Source organism: Halteromyces radiatus, assembly GCF_025201355.1.
Source record: "Halteromyces radiatus strain CBS 162.75 chromosome Unknown BX664scaffold_7, whole genome shotgun sequence".
In the NCBI taxonomy this organism is placed as follows: Eukaryota; Fungi; Mucoromycota; class Mucoromycetes; order Mucorales; family Cunninghamellaceae; genus Halteromyces; species Halteromyces radiatus.
In genome coordinates this window covers 37,506-61,979 of record NW_026251693.1, presented here as the reverse complement: position 1 = coordinate 61,979, position 24,474 = coordinate 37,506, and the positions used below count along the sequence as shown (strand labels likewise).

Sequence of the window (24,474 nt, the reverse complement as noted above, 5' to 3'; positions counted from 1 at the left end):
TATCATCAAAGTCATCTTTTATATCATTGTCATCATATATAATCTCACTATCATTGAATTTTTACATAAAAATTTTAACTTATAGCCAATATCATTATCATAGAGCCAATTTAGGACTAAAGTATGGATGATGATGATGCTGGAAAGCAAATCCGCGCGGTTCGGTTTAATTCATCCGACATTCAATTGTATATATCATTTTATGAATCAAATCATATAGGTATATTTACCCGAAAAAAAAAAAAAAACTATTACAAGTATTTGTGTCAAAAATGATCCGATCCTAAAATGGAAATACTACTACTATTTTTATGATGAGGATGCAAAGCTTAGTTTAGTCTGTGAGTTGATCAGGCGATAAAATAATGGGAAAATTGCATGGACCCCAGAAACAAGCGTTGTTTCAAATAAGAGACTATTTAAATCAGGGGTCTCTCTTTTTTTTTCTTTTTTATTATTATCATTATTATTAAAATGAATCATTATCATACACTTTCTTTAGTTCCATTGATAACATCGACAGCTTTAACAACCATTGGAATAGAAGCACTTGTATCTGTACCATCCCTGTTAAAATTACCTTCTACTAATGTGATGTCACAAGCATTTAGTTCCTATTTCTATGGTATGTTGGGTCCTATTATTGCAGCTGGTAGTACTTCGAGTATGATTAGTTCATATCTTTACTTTTTTCGTGGTGGAAATCGATATTTTGGTTGGGGTGCCTTTTTTGCTGGATTACATTTTGCTTTTGTTCCTTTGATAATGTATCCTTGCCAAACAATTATTGAAAACAAAAATCAATCATCCATTGAACCAGCTATTAAACGATGGATCAAAATTCATAAAGTTCGTTTGATTGGTGATATCATGGCTACTGTATGCTTTACATTAGCATTAAGAGAAATTTGAAACACTTTTTTTAATCCTGAATATGGTATTTCATCTCCGCGTACGTCAATTTTCATTTTTCCCTCTTCTTTCTTTTTTTTTTTTTTTTTCTTGACACATTTTACTTTTTCAGCCCCTTACTTCTATCTAATTGAATAATATTAATAATAATAATAATAAAAAAAGAAAATGATTATTCATCTTATTCCTTTTATTTTTGTTATTTATACTATTTGTATATTACATATACCACTACACTATGCATTACATAAAGAATAGTACTTCACCACCATCAAATACTATTCATCCTTTGACAACACCAACTTATGATGACATAGACCCAGATCAAATTGATACAAGTCCTATTATGACATCCAATACAACAACAAATCCAAGGTCTATTCCAATGAATGCCTACACTAACAATACTTCGGAGCAAACTAGTCATCATTCCTCGTCTTTCTATTCTACTCTCTTCTTTCAAAACTGGCTATTACCTTCTACATCTACTACAAGTACAACTACAGGACAAAATTTGATGGATCAACAACAATCAACTTTTTTATCACCTTTTTATTATTCTCAATATGGTTCTCTTGGTACTTCATCTTTTATTTCACCTTCTTATGCCTCTTCATTCTTTGATCGTAATCATGTTGATGTTATTATGGACGACGGAACTCGACAAAAACGTACCATATCTTTAACAACTGTACCACTTTTTCCATCTTTTCCATCTAACCTATCTCCTAGGTAAGTACTTGTATTATTATTATTGATTTAGATTTTGACCAATTTGATATTTACTTAACGTTTTTTTTTTCTTTTTTTTTCTTTTTTTTTTTTTTTTTTTTTTAGGGAAAACTTGGAAACGACTCATTTATTACCTTTTACTTTTGATCAACGACAATATCACCAAAATAACAATTCCATCATTACAGCTGCAGGATCTATTGATCAACAGGATAACTTCTCAGATAGTGATGAGGACAATGATGGTGATAACAAACTAAACAGCAAGAAAAAGACAATGAAATCTTCTACTTTCTTCTCTTGGATCAAATTATCAACACTGACGACAGGACAAAAACGCGTGTTGAAATGTAGTCTAGCTTATATTTTGGGATCTTTATTCACGTTTGTACCTCTCTTACATGAATGGGTCAATGGTGGATATGGGGAAGATGGTATGGTTCGAAATAGGGTAGCAAGTTCTATGGCAGCAACGGTCACCGTGTTTTTCAATCCAGCGAAAACAGTAGGTGGTATGGTTGAAGCAGCAGGAATTGGATGGATCATGACATTAGGTGCTCTCGCTGTTTGTCTTGCAAGTCTCTGGACAACTGATTATTTTTTGGACTATTTACATCAAACTTCTGTTTCTTATGCGATCACTCTTATTGGTTGGCTCTTGACAAGTACTCTTTTACTGACTTTTCTGAAGGCACGATACTCTGATCGACCAAGCGTGGGAACTGGTAATTTAGAAGAAAGAAAAAAAAAAAAAAAAAAGAAAGAAAGAAAAAAGACTCATTCTCTTTTTAATTTAGCATCTTCTTTGGCATTCATTATTCTTTTTCCTATTTTGGTACGCGAACATACTTTGGACGAATCTGAATACAGTCGACAAAAGATTCAAGATACATTTGCCATTGTTGCTATTGGTACTGCCATTTCATCTGCTGTATGTTTCTTTATTTGGCCTCAAACTGCAACCGAAAAGTTCAAGTGATGAAATATATATATATCGGAAGAGAATTTAAATATACTAATATATCCATTATGTTTTTTTTTTTCCTTCTTTTTTAGTTCCAATATGTATGATAGTCTTCAAAGTCTTCGTATTTTACTGAAATTATTGACAAAAACTTTCTTATTGGATGCTGATCTACCAGATTTCAAGGCAAATGAACCATTGGCACAAGCGATCAAAACGCATGCTACAAGTTTTACTGCTCTTCAATCTAGTCTACGAGAAGCACGTCTTGAATGGTGGCGGTGGAACAAGTCTGATAACTGTGATGATGGATATGACCGCATGGTCAAAAGCATTCAACGATTGGCTCTTCATATTGGTGGATTACGAAAAAGCTGTGGGCTACAATTCGATCGAACTCATAATACGTCAACTATTTCAACAATAAAAGAGAACGACAATGAAAATGTTACCTATCAAATCAGAGCGGATGATCATAGACGAAAATTTGAACGTACATTGAAAAGAGAACATAGTACACAGGATACATCTTTGGCGGAACAAATTGATGAAGAAGAGAATTATACCAATTCGCAAACAAGTGGTAATGATGGCAATTTGATCAATTTTCTTCGAACGACCGGACCGCCTATGAAATCATTAGCATTCACCTGTAAACAAACGATCATCCATCTTCAATATCACTTTACACCCTCAAAAGATACAACGACTTTATCTCCTCCACCATCTTTTTCTACTTTACGTGAAAACCTTGGATTGGCTTTGGAAGTCTTTGAACAATCACAACAAAAAGCATTGACACGCTTATATCGTCGGCATATTAGCAATAAAAACAAGGACAAGGAAAATGGACCAACAACAAAAGCAAAAACTGAATCTTCTACTGGTTACTTCTCACCAACTACACCTCATCCTTCGACTGTGCATTCAGAATTACTGACTCAATTTCCTGAAGATGATTTATTTTTGGTTTACTTTTTTGTATTCTGTCTAAGTGCCTTCGCCAAGGAATTGATGGTCACTGTGACATGTATGGAACAAGTATTTGATCGATATGAAAAACGGATCTCGATAACATCTTTGAGTAGGACAAAAAAAAAAAAAAAAAAAAAAGGAGTGTACCAAATCATGAAACTAATCCATTTTTTTTTATAGTGTTTGGTATCAAGTGCCTCTTCACTGCTGCTTTCCAATCTAGTCACAATACTGGTCCATTTCTTTCTAACAATCAACACACGGTTGACACTCTACATACTCCAGCACCAAGTAACTTGAGTCATTCTTTTCGATTGGGAGTTTGGAGCTTCTTATCGTGGTTTCGAAAATATCAAGTGCGATATGCTATCAAGGCAGGATTGACAACTTTGGTAGTGGCAAGTATGGCTTTTTTTCCTTCTACTCAAGATTATTTTCAAACCTATCGAATGGAATGGACTCTGATTACGGTAAGGAAAAGTAAACAAACGATTTAGTCAAAAAATGGGAACTCATGTTTTTTTTTTTTAATTTATTTATATGTTTGTATGGACATGTGATCGGACCTTCTATGTTTAGGCTTTGGCAGTGATGACCCCAACAGTAGGAGGAACCAATTTTAATGCAATACTGCGTTTGGGTGCAACAGTGGTAGGAGTAGTGATTGGTGCATGTTGTTATCAAGTATTCTCTGGTTATCATGTGGTGGTTCTTATCTTTTTGACATGGATGGTATCTCTTCCTTGTTTTTGGATGATTCTTCACCAACCGAAATATGGCAAGTTTGGGCAATTTGTTTTACTAGCTTACACTCTTGTGATTCTTTACAAGTACAATCATCCTGATGTGAACGTATTTGACTTGGCTTATCAAAGATGTGTGGCTGTTTGTCAAGGTGTCATCATAGGTAAACTTATATATATATATATATACGGGTGTGTGTGATTATTATGCAATGTCCAAAGTCTAATCATGATTCTACTTTCATCTCTTTTGTTAGGATTGGTGGTGACTACCTATATGTGGCCTTACGAAGCAAGAAAAGAAGTACGACTTGGCTTATCTGATCTTTTATTAAGATTCTCATGGCAATATTATCAACTGAACAATACCAATAACAACATGATGACAACGATGATGATGCCAACAATGACAACAACAACTACGATGATGCTGATGACAACAGGGGACGAGGATGATGACGATATAACATTGAATTTACAACACCAGCTATACGATTTATCAGTGCTACTAAGTCATGCGCCCAACGAACCAAGGTTGAAAGGACGTTTCCCAGTCAAGACTTATCAAGTGATGTTAGAATTATGTCAATCGATTTTGGATAATTTGGTGATGATGCGGATGGTGATGAAGGCAAATCAACAAACGAACAAGCAAGGGACAGAGATGGAGGGCAATGTGGTGTTGTATTTTTACGTATTGGCGTCGGCGTTGCAGCTTAAGACGCCTCTACCTCCCTACCTACCTCCTGCAGATATGGCACGCAAACAACTCATTGGACGATTACAATCCTCAACAATGCATCATGCATCTATTTCTTCTTATATGGATTATTATGCGTATATTGTCTTAATGGAAACTATGCTCACCGATATGGATCAGGTAAAAAAAAAAAAAAAAAAAAAAAAAAGGAAGATCAGGGTCAGTGCTTGCTATTATTATCACTATTATTAGTATTATTAAAATGATCTTTTCTTTTTTTCTTTTTTTTTTTTTCTAGTTGGGATCTCATATGAAGGCACTTTATGGATCATTGATTCCTCATTGGCACAATTGAAATTAAGACAGATTGATCTTTTTTGGTGAAATTCTCCCATTCAAGAAAAGGAGTTCTCGAACAAAATGGAAAGTCAGGGGCCAATATCAGCTGATGTACCTTAGAATAGAATCTTAGAACCTTGATTTTTTAAGTTATCAATACACCAAGTTTATTATGAATACTTTGTTTTATTTGAATAAAAATGAAAACTATTTATTATAGAAGATATATATATATAATAGAGAGAGAGAGAGAGAGAGAAATGAGGGGCAATTCTGGATTATGTACATAGTTCTTGTTATCTTTTTTTTTTTGGAGGGGAGAGATAGATAAAAACTGAGCTGCTTCTCATATTGTTTTGATTGGAAATAAAAATAATAAAAAGGGTATCATACAAGAAAGGAAAAAAAAAGAGCATAAAATAATATAGAACAATAAAAAGAGATGGAGTTGGCGGTGACTTGGATGATGATCATGCTTAAATAAAAAAAGAAAAAGTAGATAGAAAGAAAGGAAAGGGTAGATAAACATAAAGATAGATAAAACAAAGATAAAAAGAGAATCCACTCTTAGAGGATAAAAAAAAAAAGATGAGATTAATCCTCCCAATTCAATTCAAGTGTAGGATGTTCTTCAATAAAACGAGTTACTTGTTTCATATCAACAAAAAGATCGAACTAATAATAAAAAAAAAAGGATGATTAATATAGAAAAGAGAAAAAAGTCACTTATCTTTTTTTTTTCTTTACCTTGACAACACCCAAAAAGCTACGTTCCATTTCATTGAGGTCGAGATTGGTATAAACAACAGAGACACAACGATAAATAGCTTGAGCAAGACTTTTAGAATCTTCATTATATTTGCAAGCCAACAAGACAGCAGCCAAAAAGACCTTATGAGGAGTATCATAATCACCTTTTGAATCCAAAGGTAATTGTTGTTGTAATCGATGAATGTAAATCAAGGCAATGACCAAAATGGAAGGTGATAATCGACATTTCACATATACTTGGCGAACAAAGCTTTGTAATGATGGTAACCGATGATGATGTGATGGTTTACTTGAGCAATCCAATAATCCATCTATCTTTTTCACCATAAATGATAAAGCTGGTTCAGGACTATGATAAAAGTCAAGTGTAGGAGAGCCTGTGGATGATGTGGATGATGTTGAAATGGAAGCAAGAGGAACAACCATGATGTTATATATATAATACAAAATTGATATATAAATTAAAAAATAAAAAAAAATACAATATAAACCTTCAAAGGTTCAAAAGAATAATAGAAAAAAAAAGGATAAAAGTGGAATAATATTTCCTTTTTTTTCTTGAAAAAGGGCTATTTATATTTTTCTTTATTTCGTTACCATATATGGGTAAATTTTTCTGTTTCAAGCAAAAATTCCAAATCAAGTAAATAGGAAAAAAAAAGAAACTTTTTGATAAACTAACGATTTTTATTGTGGCAAAAGGGCGTTTGATGAAACGATATAAATATTTATTTTTTGGTTTTTTTATTGGGATGATCTACACTAAGGGGGGTTGGTCGTTTTTCTAAAGTATTATTATTCACTAATAAGTCTAATGTATGTTCTAATATCTGCTTTTCTCCAATCCTAATACGGATTGCATTCTTTTCATTTTCATCTTGTGTCCCTTGAATCTGTTCTAAATCCTCCTGTTTTTTTATAAAAAAAAAAAAAAAAAAAAAGAGAGAGAAATGAAATGTAAGTACAAAAATAGTTTCCAAAATAATAAAAATATTTAATCCTATATATAAACACATCATGTATCATATACACACCCCATCAAACTCTTTTTTTTTTTTTTTTTTACCTTCAAACTAGTTTGATATTTTGATAAACGATGTTTTAATATAGTGGAGACTACTTGTTTAACTTGATCAGTCAATTTTGGTTTCGGTAACTTTTCCTTAGCCACCATTTTTTCAAAGACTTCACGAGAACTACCAAAAACAATGACTATAGTAAAAGAAGATAACAAAAAAAAAATTTTTTTTTGATAAGTATATTTGTATGATGACGAAAGTATCCCATCTCGATATGAACTTACTAGTAATAATCATTTCAGGGGGGATCTCATGATCGCCATCTATCACAAAATAACTTTTTTTTTTCAGGGTAAATAAATACACATCTTTTCAAAATATTGTATCACCATCACAAAACTTACTCATCCAGTACGCCTTCATCCATCAAAAAAGATAACTATAAAGATTAGAATTCAAATGAGTGATAAGTATAATACATATATAAAATGTTGTTTTACCTTTTCTTCTTTCATCGATTCATCAGTGTCCTCTGAGCAAGACAATTTCATCACATCTTCACCATCAATTTCAACTAGATCATGTGGATTGTTGTCATCGGTAAACCCATACTTGCGTAACAAATCTGCATTGCACAAATCACCATATGTATTGTATACTTGATCCCCTTGGTTAATATCCTTGATAGCCTTCATCATTAAACCCTGAGCTTCATGGAATAGTCGTGCATTGTTATGACCAGTCTTATGATTCAACATATCAGCCATAGGAACCATTGCCAATAATCCTTCTTCTTCTTCTTCTTCTTCTTCTTCTTCTTCTTCTTCTTCTTCTTCTTCTTCTTCTTCTTCTTCTTCTTCTTCATCTTCGGCATTATCATTAGATTTGTCGTTGTTACCATTACCATTGTTGTCTGTTTCATCTTTATATTCGTCGTGGAAGCTGTACGCCATAATTAATGAGCCACAAATATGAAACAAATCCTTGGTGTGAACATTGAGATCAAATAAAGTTGGATGGGCCTATCATCAAAAAAAAAAAAAAAAAAAAAAAAAAAGATTAGAAAAAAGGACCTATCAAATTCATTCTTTATCACATACTTTGATAATAGGAACAATTTGTTCATCATAACATTGATCTGCTTGTTCTTTGCCGATCTTGTTGATCACATCTGTTCCCTCCAATGATTTGAGATCTGTCCAAAACATCGGTGTAGAAAAAGATCTAGGAAGTAAATCTAAAAAAAAAAAATCAATTTTGACATGAATATATCAAAAAAAAAAGTCTTGTTTTACCAAAATAAGGTTTCCAGAAGGAATCCTCCCGATCAAGTTCATACATCATACATAAAATAAGTGGTGTCCAACCTTCTAATTCTTGTAAAATAGTTGCCATGTTTTCCTTGTTAGCCAATTGCGCCGTTTTCGTGGAGAAAAGTAAAGATCTTGGGATATTGAATAACATGTCACCTTCCTAAATGTGAAGAAAATAATACCAATATAAGTTCTTTTCAATTTGAATAGATAAACCTACTTACCTTGATAGATTGAGTAGCCACTACACCACGACCAGCATTTTCATCACGGTAATCCTTAAAAGCAATAGCATCAGATACTATAGCTTTATTATCTATAAGCCATTGCCAAAATCGTTTTCCAGCTTCATCAAAGTTAGAATTCATATTTGCAGGAAAAAAAAAAAAAAAAAAAGAGGAACGAAAAAGAAAAATTAAAAAAAAAAAAAAAGAATGCTCGAACGGAGTATTTGGTGGCTTCGTCCCCTTTTTCTTTTTTTTTTTTTCTTTTTTCTTTTCGCTGTTCTTTTTTTTTCTTCTTTATCTAGTTGACAAGATGGAAAAGTACAAGGATTGGACGAAAGAACAACTATTATCACATATTGAAAAGTTGGAACAACAAAGTGAAAATAAACTAAGCAACAATAAATCAACAAAGAAACACAAGAAACAACAACGACCATTTGACATGACCAAATATCGACAACGACGTATTGCCCTCAAAGTGGCCTATCTTGGTTGGAAATACGCAGGATTTGCTGCTCAAGGGGATGAAGTCAATATACCTACTGTTGAAGGACCTATTTTTTATGCTTTGGAACATTGTAGACTCATTGTTGATAGGGACTCTTGTGATTATACACGGTGTGGACGAACAGATCGTGGCGTCAGTGGACTAGGGCAAGTGATCATATTGAATGTTCGTTCCAAGCAACTCTCACAACAAAAAAAAGAGGAGGAGGATGATGATTTTTTACCTGTGGAAGAAGAGTTACCTTATGTGGACATGTTGAATGGAGCATTACCTGATGATATTCATATCCTGGCCTGGGCACCTGTGGCATCTCAACTCAACGCTCGCTTTGATTGTCGATCTCGAACGTATCGCTACCTCTTCCGAAAAGAACAACTGGATCTTCATTTGATGCAACAAGCAGCTCAAGATTTTGTCGGCACTCATGATTTCCGCAACTTTTGTAAATTGGATCCATCAAAGAATATCACGGATTATCATCGATGTATTCTTCGCTGCACCCTCCTTCCAACATCATTAGACGATGTCAAAGAAAAAGATATGGTTCAATTGGAATTACAAGGTACGGCATTCTTGTGGCATCAAGTACGGTGTATGATGTCTGTATTGTTTCTGATTGGGCAGCATTTGGAACCACCCACGATCATCAAGGATTTGATGGATATCTCACGATACCCTGGACGACCGGAATACCCCATGGCAAGTGATCTTCCTTTGATTCTGTACGACTGTGCCTTTGACTCGATAGTATGGCATTACGCACCCTCAGCATCGTATCGTGTTGCTACCCATTGGGATCAAATGGCTTATGCTCAACAAGTTCGTGCCTTGACCTGTGAATTATTCTCTCAACAGACCGCTTGCGATCCTATTCAAGATGGAAAACACAAAGTTGTCTTGGGTGCTGGTTTGTCTTCTTCAATGCAACATTATAAACCTCTGGCCCTCCGTCCATGCTGTGATACTGACGAACGCAAAAAAGAAAAATTCTCAGCGAAGAAAAGGAAACGCGCTATACTCGATGATCAATGATATATTTTTATTGGATAGTATAGTTTTTTGTATATAGTTGTATTTAATATGAAATAAACAGATCTGATTTTTTTTTTATTTTATTGTTTTTTTTTGTTGCATAATATTGTATTTGGAGATGATGGATGGACAGGTTATTATCTATAAAAAGATGTTCCACCTAAAATGACCAATATGAAAAAAAAAATTGATTATATCACCATTCACTGATGCTCAATAAAAAAAAAATCCTAAAATAAAAAATCAGTATCAAAACAAGAAATGGGCTAAAAAGAAGGAGCACGCATTGACATGATGCGAATGAAATAATGTCTCAGTTTGCTTATTTTCATCGATACATTTAATTGAAGTCGAAAAGACGATCATCATTCTTATGCTACCCATAAGTAATCTACCTTATAGTTCATCGTTAAACCAATCTTGAAATTGGATCATATACCTCTCTCGCTTCCCCTTTTCCAACTCACTCTTGATCTTTTCACTGCTCTCTCATCACCTAATTGATAAATCGTTTATCTCCTAATGATCCTTCCAATTACGATAACATTTTCCATATCGAAATGAATTGTACATTTTTTTTTTATTATTTCCATTAAGATGATATCATCCCCTCTAAAATAATAATAAGAATAAGAATAATGGTAACGAGATAATCTATTAGGAGGAGACTATGTTAATTCATGTAACTTTTTCCAATTTGATCTACTTGTTCCATAAAACTAAATCAAAGAAGAAGAAAAGAAAAAAGTAAGTAACGATCATAATGTGACTGGAGCACGATAGTACCTTTTTGAATTGTGGATACAAGTGCCACCAAGGACAATTCGAACGCCAGGAGTCGTTGCATTCAATTGAGCCACATATTTTGCTTCTTCGAAAGTTGCACCACCAACCATAAACACGATGATATCTTGTGGTCTATATATATATAAAGATAAATGAGATGAAATCATTTCTTGGTAAATCATTTTCTATCACATCACCTTTCTCTTGCTTGTTGATGGGTACCATCTGCAAAAGGATAATCTGTATCCTTCAATCGAGCCTTGATGAGTAGATCCAATGTTTCCCCTAATACAGGCGTATGTTGTGTATATACATTTTCAACTCCTTTAAGTCCCTTCAGTGCACTTTTGCCCCTTGATAAAAATGTTTGATTGGAAAATAGATCATCTTGTCGTTGTTGATATCCAGCATAAAAAAGAATGGCAGGAACTAACTAGATTTTTTTTTTTTTTAAAAAAAAAAAAAAAAAGCATTTTAAGTCACTAAAAACGATAATCTAGATCTTTTTTTTTCTATTCAACTTACTGCACTATATTTTTCACTGACACCTACTGCATCTAAAAGGTCAACCAAAGACTTGATGGCATTGTTGGGCATTCGTTCATATCGTAAGGCATAAAGAAGAACAAGTCGTATCTTGGCAACTTCAGAAATATTATGATCTTCAAGCATTTGACGTATACTCTACCAACAAGTAAAAAAAAAAAAAAAAAAAAAAAGTCAATGAGAATGGCTTGTCTTTTTTTTTTTTTTTTGTCTTATTCTTACCTTGAGATCTGTGTTGTGATTTTCATTACATGCCAAGTTTTGTTCAAGTTCACTAAGTTCCAGTAAATGATCTTGAGCTACCCGTCGACTCAATTCGCTGACCAAGGCAACATGTTTGGAGACATTGCCAGAAAGTTTCCTGAATTCAGGATATTCCTCCACAAAACGTTTCATATCAGCAATCGATTCGATATTCATGTTGGATTTGGTTTTACTTTGATATTCATCCACATATTTCTTGATGTTTGCGCCTAGATCACCCAAATTCCAATACATTGATTTCTTGAAAAATGGATCTTGATCTGGTGATAAAGCAATTTCCTGTGTGTGTATATATAGATAGAGTGAGAGGTGAGAAAATAAAAAGATATAAAAGTATATGTATCATACCTTGAGTTCATTCCTAATATCTGGTACATTTGACATATCCACTCGACCATGATGTATACCAATTAATTCATGTACCATTGCTTGATAAGTCCACTGAGTAAGAAGAGGAGTGACAGGATCATTGCGCCTATCAAGGATCAACAATATAGGAGGTGTATCAGGGCGACGGAAATCAAACAATTGACCTTCTTGTTGAATACGACGCTATGAGTTGATTCAAAAAAAGAAAAGAAAAAGAGAATAAATATCTTGACATAATAATATTCCCTTTTTTTTGTTATTATTATTTCTATTCACGAACCTGTATTTCATTTGCAAGTTGATGTGTCATGGAACTTGCACGTTCATATCGAATCACAGGTTTCTTTTTTAATCCAAGTAGTACTGAACTAACACCACGTACACATCGTTCAAAAGCTGTAGCATCCCAAGTCGAAATATTGGATCCAAATAGATGATAAGGTGACATACCAAAAGAAAACAAATCCGAGTTGATGGCTAAATAATCACCAAAATATTCCTGCATCATAAAAAAAAACACCATATTGGTCAATATATATATATATATATAGAAGATATTCACTCCATATAAGTTTATTACCTGTACTTCACGAACAACTTCATGTTCATCCACTTCGGCCAATCGTTCCACATCAGCTTTTTGTAAGGTATTACTAAAGACTATATACATATATATAAAGATAAATCTAATGGTCCTTTTTTATAATATGATACTTACATAGATAATAGTCACCATACGCAGGATCACGCAATTCATCAATGAGATACTGAATACTTTCTCTGGTAGGTCGAATAAAACAAATGCATTTGAGGTGTTTCATCTTGTCTCGTTGACGATTGTCTATTCGGTCAATAAGATAACATTCTTTGGTGAGAAGAGCAGATTGAGTAGTGACCAGTGATACTATAGGTGTCTAAAAAAAAAAAAAAAAGTGATAAGAAGGGTAGAATAAAAGAGACCAGAGGGATAATGAATATACAAGAGAAATAGAAACTGATTAGTCTGAGTGTTTCCCCTACTTTAAAATTCTTTATCCTACTTACAGTTTCGATATCCAACAATAAAGTTTTCATTCCAGTCACATCGTCAATCATTTTATTCACATAGTATTGTACACTTTTTATCATATCCATGATGACAGAACAGTAGAAGGGTATCAGTGACAAAGAAACAGAGAAAAAATGCGTTTTCCTGCCATCCGACGAAATTTATTTTATCAACCACAGATAAAGTCAGAGAACAAATGGAGCCAATCATTTTTAGGCTTTTTCTCTATATAAAAAAAAAAAAAAAAAAAAAAAAAAAAACAAGCCAAACAACCCTTTAGCACCAAGCGCATAATATGGGATCCCAACCTGCCTAGGATGAGAATAGATCAAGGTTTAAAATAGTACCTTTTTTTTTTGATCACAATAAAAAATAGCAGAAGAATAGATCAATTTCTTCTTGACCAGCATAGAACAAGAAATGTATTCAAGACCAATCATTGTCTTTATTTCTTTTGTTTCACGATATTCATCAATTTGATAATGATCTATCTTACCTTGTAATTTAATCAAATAAAAAAAAAATGATCACTAATTTATAAATATAGAGTCAGTATTATGGTGAATGTCACAATAAGAATAAAGTCAAATGAATAAATGTTTATTGATGAGGGTATTTTTGAGCATTAACATTATACTACAATACAAAGAAAAAAAACTAAGCACACTGAACAGGCATCCGTTGTTGTCGAGCTGGAGATGGAGAAACAGAAGCTCGATTGGAAGGAGGTTGTGCACGTACAGGGATTTGAGAAGCCTTAGTTCGAGGGGTCAACGGAGATATAGGTGGTGATAATTGTGATGTGGATGTCGTGATAGTATCATCATTTGTTATTGTTGTTTGATTGTTATTTTTGATATGGTTATTTTCTACATGATTTGGTATGCTGGTATCATTGTCAAAAAGGGTGGTTCGTTTCTTTTTGATGCCACCTGAAACTGGGTAAGATTTTGATTTGTGTTGTTCGGGTATGATCATTGTCTGTTCTTGTGATGTTGGTATAGATTGAGTACTACGTCGTTTTTTAATGTCTTGACGATGCTTTGTTCTAGTTGAATGAGATGATGATATTTGATTCAAGAATTTGGATGATGATGATGACAATTGTTGGGTTATTGCCGAAGAAGACGAAGATAATGTTGTAGAAGGTAATGGAGGATCTGTCGTTACTATAGAATTGGTAATATGTTGTTTATTGTTGCCTGTTGGTGAAGATCGCTGCTTGTGAGAGTTACTATTTCGACGAGGTTGAATATCATTTGAAGGCATGTCTTGTGTTGGAGATTCTGAGAAGATAGTCGTTTTAGATTTTTTGTTGTTATTGGTATTGATGGAAAGTGAATGACAGATTGATGAATTGTGGCGTGGTTTAACACGTGTAGATCGATCATGATTGGGTTCCGTATTCAAAAATCCAAAAAAGGTTTGATTTGCCGTTCTGTCCATGATTTCCTCTTTCAATATGTCAAGAAACCGTCGATTTCCCACCATAAAATGTTTTTCAGAGATCCTTTCAAAATCTTGAACTGCCTTGGTGAGGGTGTCATCCAGTTGAAGTAATGTTGGGAAGCAGGTTTTTCTCCATCGTTCTTCTTCAAGCAATTGGAAGGATGCTTGAAATAGTCGTTTTGGATCAGAGGCCGAAGTTTCAAAATCGATCATTTTCTATAAATGAATTTGGTGAAATGAGTTTTGATTTTTTTTAACAACGATTATATATATAATTGTTCTTACCTGTATTAAATCTTTTCTTTCTTTCATAATAGTTGATACTATATGACTCGCTGGTTGTATAGCTTTCAAGTATGACATATGCTCGTCTATGATCGATCGTACAGTATCCATTGTATTTGCTACGAAAAAAAAAGAAAAGCTAGTTAGCGTTTGTAATGATAAAGATATGAATGAGATGATTACCTTTATGATAGAGTATGGACATAAATTCATCACGCTCATATTGTGTCAGTAAACATTCGTCCCATAAGTGTACTAAATCCTGTCTGATCTGTATTGATAAAAATAAAAAAATCAAGTGAATAAAATAGTTATTCGTTTTCGGATTGATCATTACCGTATCAAGGTATTCATCTGTCATGGTCCGCACAATTGTTTTCATTTGATCAAAATCGATTTGAAGCTAATGATGAAAAATATAAAGAAAATATCAAACGTTAGTTTAGTAAAAAGAAAAAAAAAATCCCCTTTGTATTTTTTTTTCCATTTCCCTTTTCCCCTTTTGTCCCTCTTTTATTTTATTTTATATATATATTACCTTGATCATATTTTCTTCATGTAGAGATCTATGTATTGTACATTTTTTTGATTCTGGGACATTGAGTTCTTCCCAAAGAGTTTGAATGCTTTCCACAAAATGATTGAATCTTTCCAGTCGATTGTTGTACAATGCTTCCAAATCATGTGCTTTAGATTGTAGAACCATCATGAGATCATCTTGTAAGGACAATGGAAAAGGTAATGGATGACGGTAGTACAAAAATGCATTGTTGTTCATATTATGCTTGTCAAGTGGTAAATGAGGAATGTTATCCATATGGAAATGATGATTGTTGATAGTACTACATAGCTGGTGTAAGGAAATGTCGATAGGATCATCACCATGAATAGGTTCATCGAGAACAGTCCAAAAGTAATGAATAGAATGAACCAATTGTTCAAATAAAACTTTGTTTGATGTCTAACAATAATAATAATAATAAACATAGGGTTAATGATGTTATTATATTTCTTTTTTTTTTCAGTATTATTCTTATTACCTGTTTTTGAGTAAGATCACGTAAAGTACAACTAACCTATAACAAAAGAAATCAAGTAAACCAATTGAGATAATGAAAGTAATTCCTTTTTTATTTTTTACCTTTTGTACAGTACCCCAACTTAAATCATCATAATAATCATGATAGGAACCAAGAGAATGAGATTGACCTAATTCAAGACAAATAGTATCGATCTCTTGTAGCCATTCCTTCACATGTAATCTTCTTTGTCGTATTTCCTATGATCCATAAGGAGAAAGAGAGAGGAGTGGGGGGGGGTAATAGAAAAAAAAAGGGGGGGAGAAGAGAATGATGATGATGTTAACTATAAGAATTCATTTCTTGTCCTGTCATGCATACATACGTTTGCCAGTCTGTTGTTCAACGTTGTAAGAGTTTTCTTACGATCTAATGTTGGTGTCATTACACAATTTGTTGCAAAGAATTCCCAGTTATCGGTCATTGTATCATTCATATTAGTTGTAAGTAAACTTTCCATAGCTATACCGAGAATATCACAACCATGTTCAATACTTGCCTTATTAAAGAATAAATAAATAAATAAAAAAAAAAAAATAAAATAAAATAAAATAAAAAGAATGAATTGTTATTACCATCACATCTTCAATATCAGCACTAAGTACTAGTTTACGCCATTCTTCATATTCAATAACTTTATCCAATTCATAAAGGACATGCTATAAGATAATAATAATAAAATGAGTTATGGGGTAATTTATTTTATTTATTATTTTACTTCTAATTTTTCATTGATACTAAGTGAATCGATACAAGTTCCCAGACAGGACCAAAGAGTTTCAAGTCTTGATACCTTTAAATGTAAACGTTCCATTTCATTCAAGAATAAAATAATAATTATAATAAGATGATATACAAGAAATTGAAGAATATATAGAAAAAGAGGAAAAGAAAAAAAGAAAGAAGAAAGAAAAGAAAGGAAAGTGAACTTTTTTATTGTCCTTTATTCCTTTAACCTACAAAAAAAATAAAATAAAATAAAAACTAATTAAGACTCCGGGGTAACCAAACAAGTCAAAAGGGTTTTTCCCTTTTCTCCTTTCCCTTTCTCCCTCACTCTAATCTATCCTCCCTTTTTTGAAATTATTCTTCTTCAAAGGTTTACCTTAGTCATTCACTCCTCATAAAATAATAATAATAATAATAATAATAATAATAATATCTTTTATCATTGATTACTATATTCTTATAGAGTTGCATTATTGTCCTACATAATAGAAAAAAAAAAAGTTTAGTTTAAAATGAAGGTCTTTCTTTATTTGTTCTTTATTATTATTATTATTATTATTATTTTAATATTCGAAACATTTTTTCATTCATAACTATATAAAACTTTAGTTAAGGATCATTTTACCTTCCGAACGGGAATTTTTATTTAGGCAGCCTCTGCTTGAATACCTTTTTTTTTCTTTTCTTTTTCCTTTTTTTCCTTCTTCATAATATTTTATTCAAGATAAACTTGATTCATAAACTAATATTAGAAAATATAGGAAAATCAAATAAATTTTGTTGAAAATGTTGAAAAACTATATTTTAACACAAAAGTAAGTGTGTGACAGAATAAAAGGATTGGGAATATAGTTTACCTTTTTTTTAGATCTAATTTTTTTTATTTTAACTCCTTTCTCTTCTTCTTCTTTTTTACCTTTCTCTTTTTTAGAGACAACACATTTCTTAGTTTATCTAAATCATGACCAAAGCAAAACGATTACTTGTCATCAATCCCAATACAAGCAAAGAAATGACATTGGTAATTCAACAATCTGTGGATGATTCGATTAAAAAACTAGGAGGCTTAATGGAAGCAACAACGACTAGTGCGGATCAAGGTGTAGCATCGGTAGAAGGATCGTTTGATGAAGCGGTATCGACCTATTGGACTGTAGATAAAGTGATGACTCTATTAGATGAATATGACGGTGTCTTGATTGCCTGTTTCTCTCATCATATATCAGTTAAGGTTTTACGGGAAGCAACTAGTAAACCAGTAATGCATATTATGGAAGCCGCTATTTTGCAATCATTACCTTTAGGTGCCAAATTCTCTATCGTGACCGATTCAGCTCATTGGAAACCATTATTAGAGGAAGGAATTCAATCCATTTTGGGTTCTATGGAACGTTGTGCAAGTGTACGATCATCCGGTATGACAGCTTTAGATACAGTAACCTTATCGGTGGATCAAGTGATGAATAAACTACTGGAGGCAAGTCAATTGGCAATTAAAGAAGATGGTGCTGAGGTGATTCTATTGGGTTGTGCTGGTATGTCTCAGTTGAAAAAAGATATTGAAATTAATTTAGGTGTCCCTGTGATTGATGCTGTATCTGCTGGTGTTATGTCTATGGTAGGCTTATTATTGTCCAATCTTTTTACAAGTCCTTGTGGTATGTATACTCCACTTCCAAGTCGTCCTGATGAAGTTTCTGTACCTAATCAAGGTATTATGATGGCTTATCATTCCGGTGCAAAATAGATAGTTTTACTTTTTTATGATAATATCTCTTGAAATAAAGTTTCTTCTTTTTTTTTGGTATATTTGTATAAAATTATTTTCCCACCATTCCAAAACGTGAGTAACCCATTATTGGCTTGTCAAAAATACCTATATCTTTCTCAAGAAAATCAAAAGTCTAATTTATGAAATCATCTGCTTTCTATCATTTCACGTAACACTACCGATTATAATGTTTATCTTGATTCAAGCTCCTATCTTTCCTGTTTTATCTATCATCATATAGATAATGAAAGGGATTCGATCATAGTTTTATTATGACGACTTTTCTCTTGATCTTTATTGTTCTAACTATTTGATTATCGTTATTTTCAATGAACATTTGTATTTAATTCAAATTATTATAAATCCATTCATACTTATTTTAGTGTGAAAGAAAAAAAAGATCATATAACAAATATCTTTTATCAACTACTAAATGGTTTTTAGGTTTGAGAGGATAACCCATTTTGGGAAGACTTTTTCAAACTCAGGATTAGATAAAAAAAAAAAAAAAAAAGGTATCCAGAAAAAAAAAATTAGATTCGATTCTTTTCTTTTTACAGAATACTTTTTTTTTTTTTTACATGAAGAATGAAAATAGTCAATAAAGAAAATATTCAACAGATTTTGAAAAAACTAGAAGTTGGACAGAATAATGATATTAGTACAAACAATAATTGGATCAATCGTGATCTAGCTCCTATTCCTCCAGGTAAAAAAAAAAAAAAAAAAAAAAAAAAAATCATATATTAATTTTATTTTATTTATTTTTTTTAGAACGTAGAACATGGGGTACTTGGAATTATGTTGCATTTTGGATTTCTGATTGTTTAAATGTAAATACATTTATGATTGGAGGTTCATTTGTTGCCCTTGGATGTTCTTGGTGGCAAGCATTGGTGGTGGTTGCTATTGGATATGGATTATCAGCTGTAGTATTGGTAATCAATGGTCGAGTGGGTGCAATATATCATATTGGATTTTCCGTATTTACAAGAGCTTCCTTTGGTATGTATGGTGCTTTCATTCCTATTCTTAATCGGGTTTTACTTGGTGTAGTCTGGTATGGTGTTCAAGCTTGGATTGGTGGTCAATGTGTCTATCAAATGCTTCGTGCTATTGCCCCAAGTATTGATGATCTTCCCAATTCACTTCCTCCTAATGCTGGTACAACAACAAAAGCCTTCCTTGGTTTCTTTTTGTTTTCTTTATTATCTTGTGTGGCCATCTGGTTCCCTGTGGAAAGAATCCGTCATCTATTCACCCTCAAATCAATCGTTGTACCTATTGCTGCTATTTCTCTTTTTATCTGGGCTGTTGTCAACGTACATGGATTAGGTCCTATTGTGAATCAACCTTCTTCTTTTACTTCCAACGAAGATATGGCTTGGGGTATTATTGGTTCTATCATCTCTTGTTTTGGTAACATGGCTGCTTTGGTAATAATAATTAGAAAAAGAGAGAAAGAGGAAATGGTAACTCATTGTCTTTTTTTTTTTTTTTTTTGTTCTTTTAGATTGTCAATCAACCTGATTTTGCAAGATATTCTATCAAGCCAAGAGATATCATTTATTCTCAACTGATCACACTTCCACTTGGATTCTTCTTCACCTCTTTTATCGGTATTGTCGTGACATCTGCATCTCAACATATGTATGGGGAGGCTTTATGGAATCCTATTGATTTATTGAATAGAATGGATAGTCGACCGGCTGTCTTCTTCCTTGCTTTTGCTTTTGCTTTTGCAACTCTTGGTACAAATTTGGCGGCAAACTCAATTCCTGTAGGTGCAGATCTGGCAGCAGTTTTTCCTCGTTATATTAATATGCGTCGTGGTGGATATGTTGCAGCGGCTATTGGATTCTGTATCACTCCTTGGAACTTACTTTCTGGTGCACAAGCTTTTCTCAATTTTCTCACAGGATATACTGTTTTCTTGGCTCCAATCACTGGCGTTCTGATTGCGGATTGTAAGTAGTTTTTTAATTTAGACAACAGTTGTATGAAGAAGATTTAAGATTTACCTTCTTTTTTTTTTCCTATATAGATTATTTCGTCAAAAAGGGGCATTATTCAGTGGCAGACTTGTATGATCCTGCAGGTATATACTGGTATACTTATGGTATCAATTGGCGTGCGTATGCTGCTTATCTTATTGGTATTACACCCAATCTTCCTGGATTTGCAGGAGTAACTGGAAACTATGTATCTCCTGTTGCTGAAAAGATCTTTAAATTGGCGTGGCCTATTGGATTCATCATTGGAGGTGGTGTTTACATTTTGTGCAACTGGTTATTCCCTTGCCAATGGATCATTGCTGAACGTGAAAAGGAGGTTGTCATGGATCCAAGTGCTCTTAAAAAGGACAAGTATGAAATACCTGTTACATTATCACCAACTACTTCAATTCATCAACAATCACATTCTCTTCAAACTACTCATGATTCCATTGTATAATTAAGTTAGATTTTTATTATATCTCTTTGTATATTATTCCTTCATTAGTTACTTTATTATATGTATAAAAACAAATAAATCATACACTATTTTTCTATTGACCGTTTGAATGACCTGATTGCCCAAAAAAGGACAGAAAAATATAAAAGGCGGACTTGCTTTTTTCCTTTTTTTTTTTTTCTTTCTTTTTTTTTTTCTTTTCTTTTCCCCGTATGATCTCTTTTCTCCATTCATGTTACTTTTAAAGATTGTTCTCTATGTTGGATGCGCCATACCCTCGTTGTTATTTTACCTATGTACAGAGAAATATCAACAATATACCTCTAACATTGTCCTAATGTTTATCACAGTCATACAACTGCTTATTCCGATCTTTTATGATGGTGCTGGTTACCTGGCCGACAATGCTATTTTGACTGTATTAAGTGTGTCTCTTGGCGCTGGCATGACGTTTTACATACGTGATTTACGACGTTGTGGTGACAATCAAGAAAAACGACAACAACTCACTGCGTTTTATCATGTTCTTGACCGATGGAACGAAAACCCTACTCGATCTTTTAACAATAACAACAACGATACTGGCGAGGTATCTTCAAACAGCGACTGTACTACAACCACCACCATATCATCGACAAAAACAACAACTTTTGATGATCAAAAACCTGTGTCTCTCTCTGTGATTCAATACGACAGTCGACGTTGGTTCTTGGAGTCTGTGATTTATATGGCTTTGTCAGTTCCTGTCATGTCATTTTTTGATGGTCTGCTGCGTGTGTGTGCTTTACCTCCAGGTACAGACACAATTTCATATTGGCATCGGTTCCCTCCTACTTGGCAAACTCTGGCATATCACTTGATGACTGGATTTACTCTTCATCTCCATGTGGGCATTGTGGAATTAATCTATCGATTCTTCTTGACGACACGTTTGATGATGATGATGTTATGGACGACAAGTGTGACATCATTATTACGTTATTATGATGATACTCACCATTTTATCTTGCAACCTTCTTTGTTTGATCAACCTTGGCTAGCTCATTCGGCATACAATCTATGGAGTTGTCGATGGCATCAGATTTTCCGTCCTGGATTCAAGAAATTGGCTTACGACCCTGTACGATCACTTTTCCCGGAAAAAAAGGCAAACAAGACTCCAAGTATGGGTGTATGGATGGGACGTATTGCTGGTACGATGGCCGTGTTTTTGGCATCTGGATTGTTACATGATTATATTTTACTGGCAATGATAGGTCATTCTGCTATTCAATCTTATCCTGGCATGCTTGGACAACAAACTATTTTTTTCCTTCTTCAAGGTGTGGCAACGGTGATCAGTTCTCCCAATATGCCGTGGTCAAATTTTTCGTCGCGTATTTTACCAATGTGGTTGGCTCGTTTATTGACGTGGGTGTGGATCATTTACACTGCGCCAATCTTTGTGGACCCCTTTTTACGAATTGGACTACATGTGGAAGCTGAAGTGCCTCTATACCCAAGATCCTTTGACCCTCATATTGGTTTTTTATGTCCCTATGGCACCATCAATGCACAAACGAATTAGATTTTGGAAAAGAGGATTGATTTAGATTAGATTAGACTGTAGATTTTATTTATGATTTTTATTTATTGTTATTTTATTTATTTATTTATTTTTGCATTCTATCACAATCAAATAAAAAGTCACTTGTTTGGATCATCACGGGAATCTTCAGTATAGTAATATCTTCTTCATCATATGAATCATCAGGAAGAAGAATCATCGGCAAATCATCGGCAAATGGAAATCATCGGTACATGGAGCAAATGGTCTGTTTACCTAAAAAAGGACAGAAATGCCATAGATTTAACATAAAAGCGGGACTCCAACCTTTTTTTCCCTTTTTTTTTTTTTTTTTTTTTTTCTTTATGCTCTTTTTTTCTCCATTCATGTTACTGCCAGATATTATTCTCTATTCCATACCTTCATTCTTATTTTATTTGTGTACAGAGAAACATCAACAATATACCCCTGATATCGTCCTAGTATTTATTACAATCATCCAACTGCTAATTCCGATCTCCTATCGTGGCGCTGGTCTTTGGAAAGAAAATGATTTCTTCGTTGCGTTGAGTATATCTCTCGGCTCCCGTATGATGTTTTATATACATGATCTACGACAGTGTGGAAACAATCAAGAAAAACGACAACAACTCGCTGTTTTTTACCAAGCCCGTCACCAATGGAACGAAAGCCCTACTCGATCTTCCAACAACCACAAAGACACAACATCTTCAAATGGTGAGGATAATGCCATTACCAGAATGACAGCATCAACAACAACGTCAACACCTTCTTCTTCTTTGAATGATGTTAAACCTGTTTCTCTCTCTGTGATTTATCATGACAGTCGACGTTGGTTCTTGAAGTACGTGACATATATAGCGTTGTTGGTTCCTATCATGTCATTTTTTGATGGCCTGCTCCACGTGTGTTCGTTCCCTCCGACAGCAAACTCCATTCTATACTGGTATCCGTGGAAAACGCTGGCATACTACCTAGTGACTTTCTTGATTGTACATCCTTATTTACATGCCGTGGATTTGATTTATCGATTCTTCTTGTCGGCACACTTGATGATGATGGTATTATGGACAAAAACAAAGCCGACAAAAGACTGTATGACTTCGCTATTGCACCACTATCATGATAGTCGTCATTATATCTTGCAACCTTCTTTGTTTGATCAACCTTGGCTAGCTCATTCGGCACACAATCTATGGAGTTGTCGATGGCATCAACTCCTCCGTCCTGGATTCAAGAAGTTGGTTTACGACCCTGTACGATCACTTTTCCCGGAAGAAAAGGCAAATAATACGTCAATCATGGGCGTATGTATGGGACGCATTGCTGCAATCATGGCTGTGTTTTTGGCATCTGGATTATTACATGATTATATCCTGTTGGCAAGGGTGGGTCTTTCCGCCATTCGATCGTATCCTGGGATGCTTGGACAACAGACAATTTTTTTTCTTCTTCAAGGTGTAGCTACGGTAATCAGTTCTCCTTGTATGCCATGGTATCGTTTTTTGTCGCGTGCTGTACCAATGTGGCTAGCTCGTTTACTAACGTTGGTGTGGTTTGTCTTTACCCTTCCGATCTTCATTGTGCCCTTTTCAAGAAATGGATCCCTTTTGCTACCTGGTACAGGTCTGTACCCAAGATTTTTTGATTCTCACATTGGCTTCCTATGTCCTTATGGCACCATCGATACATCAAGTTGAATGATGATTAGTTTAGTTTTATTTATTGGCCCTTCTTTTTTTTATCACAGTCAAATAAATAAACACACTTGTCTTGAACTATCATATGAATCATTATCATAGGAATCATTATCATATGCGAATCGTCATAATATGGAGATCATTAACATTGGAATACAAGTTTTTTTTTTAAAAAAAAATTCTGATTTAACT

General features: G+C 33.6%; 11 protein-coding genes across 11 annotated transcripts; 7 read left to right on the top strand and 4 right to left on the bottom strand.

Annotated features, from left to right (window-relative positions):
• Positions 1 to 472: 472 nt before the first annotated feature.
• On the top strand, positions 473 to 1,002 carry BX664DRAFT_338895 (uncharacterized protein; the record flags this gene model as incomplete). The annotated part of the gene is made up of 1 exon (XM_051546527.1): positions 473 to 1,002. A coding segment is annotated over one exon (440 nt), but the record flags the coding sequence as incomplete, so codon positions are not given.
• BX664DRAFT_387861 (Fusaric acid resistance protein-like-domain-containing protein) lies at positions 993 to 5,528 on the top strand. Its single transcript, XM_051549412.1, has 8 exons — positions 993 to 1,644; positions 1,750 to 2,369; positions 2,442 to 2,619; positions 2,701 to 3,692; positions 3,764 to 4,053; positions 4,163 to 4,490; positions 4,584 to 5,206; positions 5,325 to 5,528. Exons 1-8 carry the CDS (start codon positions 1,151 to 1,153, stop codon positions 5,379 to 5,381), a joined length of 3,582 nt encoding a protein of 1,193 aa, XP_051397363.1. The 5' UTR covers positions 993 to 1,150; the 3' UTR covers positions 5,382 to 5,528.
• Positions 5,529 to 5,560: 32 nt separating this feature from the next.
• On the bottom strand, positions 5,561 to 6,663 carry BX664DRAFT_361011 (uncharacterized protein). The gene is made up of 2 exons (XM_051548210.1): positions 6,113 to 6,663; positions 5,561 to 6,040 (listed from the first exon to the last, which is right to left on the bottom strand). Exons 1-2 carry the CDS (start codon positions 6,560 to 6,562, stop codon positions 5,960 to 5,962), a joined length of 531 nt encoding a protein of 176 aa, XP_051397362.1. The 5' UTR covers positions 6,563 to 6,663; the 3' UTR covers positions 5,561 to 5,959.
• Positions 6,664 to 6,820: 157 nt separating this feature from the next.
• On the bottom strand, positions 6,821 to 8,845 carry BX664DRAFT_284373 (uncharacterized protein). The gene is made up of 8 exons (XM_051541635.1): positions 8,693 to 8,845; positions 8,451 to 8,628; positions 8,256 to 8,392; positions 7,656 to 8,177; positions 7,560 to 7,594; positions 7,440 to 7,492; positions 7,203 to 7,348; positions 6,821 to 7,044 (listed from the first exon to the last, which is right to left on the bottom strand). Exons 1-8 carry the CDS (start codon positions 8,834 to 8,836, stop codon positions 6,865 to 6,867), a joined length of 1,395 nt encoding a protein of 464 aa, XP_051397361.1. The 5' UTR covers positions 8,837 to 8,845; the 3' UTR covers positions 6,821 to 6,864.
• A 101-nt stretch (positions 8,846 to 8,946) lies between these two features.
• Positions 8,947 to 10,313, top strand: BX664DRAFT_338888 (pseudouridine synthase). Its single transcript, XM_051546526.1, has one exon. It carries the CDS (start codon positions 9,006 to 9,008, stop codon positions 10,233 to 10,235), a length of 1,230 nt encoding a protein of 409 aa, XP_051397360.1. The 5' UTR covers positions 8,947 to 9,005; the 3' UTR covers positions 10,236 to 10,313.
• A 483-nt stretch (positions 10,314 to 10,796) lies between these two features.
• Positions 10,797 to 13,367, bottom strand: BX664DRAFT_338887 (Sec1-like protein). The gene is made up of 9 exons (XM_051546525.1): positions 13,245 to 13,367; positions 12,919 to 13,114; positions 12,781 to 12,860; positions 12,481 to 12,699; positions 12,180 to 12,383; positions 11,790 to 12,110; positions 11,547 to 11,705; positions 11,219 to 11,454; positions 10,797 to 11,153 (listed from the first exon to the last, which is right to left on the bottom strand). Exons 1-9 carry the CDS (start codon positions 13,332 to 13,334, stop codon positions 10,994 to 10,996), a joined length of 1,665 nt encoding a protein of 554 aa, XP_051397359.1. The 5' UTR covers positions 13,335 to 13,367; the 3' UTR covers positions 10,797 to 10,993.
• A 460-nt stretch (positions 13,368 to 13,827) lies between these two features.
• BX664DRAFT_338885 (microtubule associated protein-domain-containing protein) lies at positions 13,828 to 17,005 on the bottom strand. The gene is made up of 10 exons (XM_051546524.1): positions 16,780 to 17,005; positions 16,637 to 16,720; positions 16,387 to 16,560; positions 16,124 to 16,261; positions 16,023 to 16,058; positions 15,521 to 15,943; positions 15,320 to 15,385; positions 15,166 to 15,253; positions 14,983 to 15,101; positions 13,828 to 14,913 (listed from the first exon to the last, which is right to left on the bottom strand). The coding sequence occupies exons 1-10, from the start codon at positions 16,873 to 16,875 to the stop codon at positions 13,906 to 13,908; spliced, it is 2,232 nt and encodes a 743-aa protein (XP_051397358.1). The 5' UTR covers positions 16,876 to 17,005; the 3' UTR covers positions 13,828 to 13,905.
• Positions 17,006 to 17,519: 514 nt separating this feature from the next.
• On the top strand, positions 17,520 to 18,597 carry BX664DRAFT_338881 (Asp/Glu/hydantoin racemase). Its single transcript, XM_051546523.1, has 2 exons — positions 17,520 to 17,605; positions 17,722 to 18,597. The coding sequence occupies exon 2, from the start codon at positions 17,752 to 17,754 to the stop codon at positions 18,535 to 18,537; it is 786 nt and encodes a 261-aa protein (XP_051397357.1). The 5' UTR covers positions 17,520 to 17,605; positions 17,722 to 17,751; the 3' UTR covers positions 18,538 to 18,597.
• Positions 18,598 to 19,134: 537 nt separating this feature from the next.
• BX664DRAFT_375681 (permease for cytosine/purines, uracil, thiamine, allantoin-domain-containing protein) lies at positions 19,135 to 21,015 on the top strand (the record flags this gene model as incomplete). Its single annotated transcript, XM_051548720.1, has 4 exons — positions 19,135 to 19,270; positions 19,336 to 19,997; positions 20,075 to 20,528; positions 20,606 to 21,015. The coding sequence occupies exons 1-4, from the start codon at positions 19,150 to 19,152 to the stop codon at positions 21,013 to 21,015; spliced, it is 1,647 nt and encodes a 548-aa protein (XP_051397356.1). The 5' UTR covers positions 19,135 to 19,149.
• A 216-nt stretch (positions 21,016 to 21,231) lies between these two features.
• Positions 21,232 to 22,722, top strand: BX664DRAFT_338879 (membrane bound O-acyl transferase family-domain-containing protein). Its single transcript, XM_051546522.1, has one exon. It carries the CDS (start codon positions 21,248 to 21,250, stop codon positions 22,580 to 22,582), a length of 1,335 nt encoding a protein of 444 aa, XP_051397355.1. The 5' UTR covers positions 21,232 to 21,247; the 3' UTR covers positions 22,583 to 22,722.
• A 193-nt stretch (positions 22,723 to 22,915) lies between these two features.
• On the top strand, positions 22,916 to 24,372 carry BX664DRAFT_338878 (uncharacterized protein). The gene has a single exon (XM_051546521.1). The coding sequence runs from the start codon at positions 22,927 to 22,929 to the stop codon at positions 24,280 to 24,282; it is 1,356 nt and encodes a 451-aa protein (XP_051397354.1). The 5' UTR covers positions 22,916 to 22,926; the 3' UTR covers positions 24,283 to 24,372.
• Positions 24,373 to 24,474: the final 102 nt, after the last annotated feature.

What these genes read in the sequence shown, in the direction of transcription:
- BX664DRAFT_387861 (XM_051549412.1), top strand. Translation starts at nt 1,151, where the DNA reads ATGCATTACATAAAGAATAGTACTTCACCACCATCAAATACTATTCAT. An exon ending in CCATCTAACCTATCTCCTAG is followed by an intron (nt 1,645 to 1,749) that starts GTAAGTACTTGT and finishes TTTTTTTTTTAG; the next exon opens with GGAAAACTTGGAAACGACTC. An exon ending in TTGTCAAGGTGTCATCATAG is followed by an intron (nt 4,491 to 4,583) that starts GTAAACTTATAT and finishes CTCTTTTGTTAG; the next exon opens with GATTGGTGGTGACTACCTAT.
- BX664DRAFT_361011 (XM_051548210.1), bottom strand. Translation starts at nt 6,562, where the DNA reads ATGGTTGTTCCTCTTGCTTCCATTTCAACATCATCCACATCATCCACA. An exon ending in GCTTTTTGGGTGTTGTCAAG is followed by an intron (nt 6,041 to 6,112) that starts GTAAAGAAAAAA and finishes TTTTATTATTAG; the next exon opens with TTCGATCTTTTTGTTGATAT.
- BX664DRAFT_284373 (XM_051541635.1), bottom strand. Translation starts at nt 8,836, where the DNA reads ATGAATTCTAACTTTGATGAAGCTGGAAAACGATTTTGGCAATGGCTT. An exon ending in TGGCTACTCAATCTATCAAG is followed by an intron (nt 8,629 to 8,692) that starts GTAAGTAGGTTT and finishes CTTCACATTTAG; the next exon opens with GAAGGTGACATGTTATTCAA. An exon ending in AATATCAAACTAGTTTGAAG is followed by an intron (nt 7,045 to 7,202) that starts GTAAAAAAAAAA and finishes ATAAAAAAACAG; the next exon opens with GAGGATTTAGAACAGATTCA.
- BX664DRAFT_338888 (XM_051546526.1), top strand. Translation starts at nt 9,006, where the DNA reads ATGGAAAAGTACAAGGATTGGACGAAAGAACAACTATTATCACATATT.
- BX664DRAFT_338887 (XM_051546525.1), bottom strand. Translation starts at nt 13,334, where the DNA reads ATGGATATGATAAAAAGTGTACAATACTATGTGAATAAAATGATTGAC. An exon ending in AACTTGCAAATGAAATACAG is followed by an intron (nt 12,384 to 12,480) that starts GTTCGTGAATAG and finishes ATCAACTCATAG; the next exon opens with CGTCGTATTCAACAAGAAGG. An exon ending in CATCAACAAGCAAGAGAAAG is followed by an intron (nt 11,154 to 11,218) that starts GTGATGTGATAG and finishes ATATATATATAG; the next exon opens with ACCACAAGATATCATCGTGT.
- BX664DRAFT_338885 (XM_051546524.1), bottom strand. Translation starts at nt 16,875, where the DNA reads ATGGAACGTTTACATTTAAAGGTATCAAGACTTGAAACTCTTTGGTCC. An exon ending in TGAACAACAGACTGGCAAAC is followed by an intron (nt 16,262 to 16,386) that starts GTATGTATGCAT and finishes TATGGATCATAG; the next exon opens with GAAATACGACAAAGAAGATT. An exon ending in AAAGAAAAGATTTAATACAG is followed by an intron (nt 14,914 to 14,982) that starts GTAAGAACAATT and finishes ATTCATTTATAG; the next exon opens with AAAATGATCGATTTTGAAAC.
- BX664DRAFT_338881 (XM_051546523.1), top strand. Translation starts at nt 17,752, where the DNA reads ATGACCAAAGCAAAACGATTACTTGTCATCAATCCCAATACAAGCAAA.
- BX664DRAFT_338879 (XM_051546522.1), top strand. Translation starts at nt 21,248, where the DNA reads ATGTTACTTTTAAAGATTGTTCTCTATGTTGGATGCGCCATACCCTCG.
- BX664DRAFT_338878 (XM_051546521.1), top strand. Translation starts at nt 22,927, where the DNA reads ATGCTCTTTTTTTCTCCATTCATGTTACTGCCAGATATTATTCTCTAT.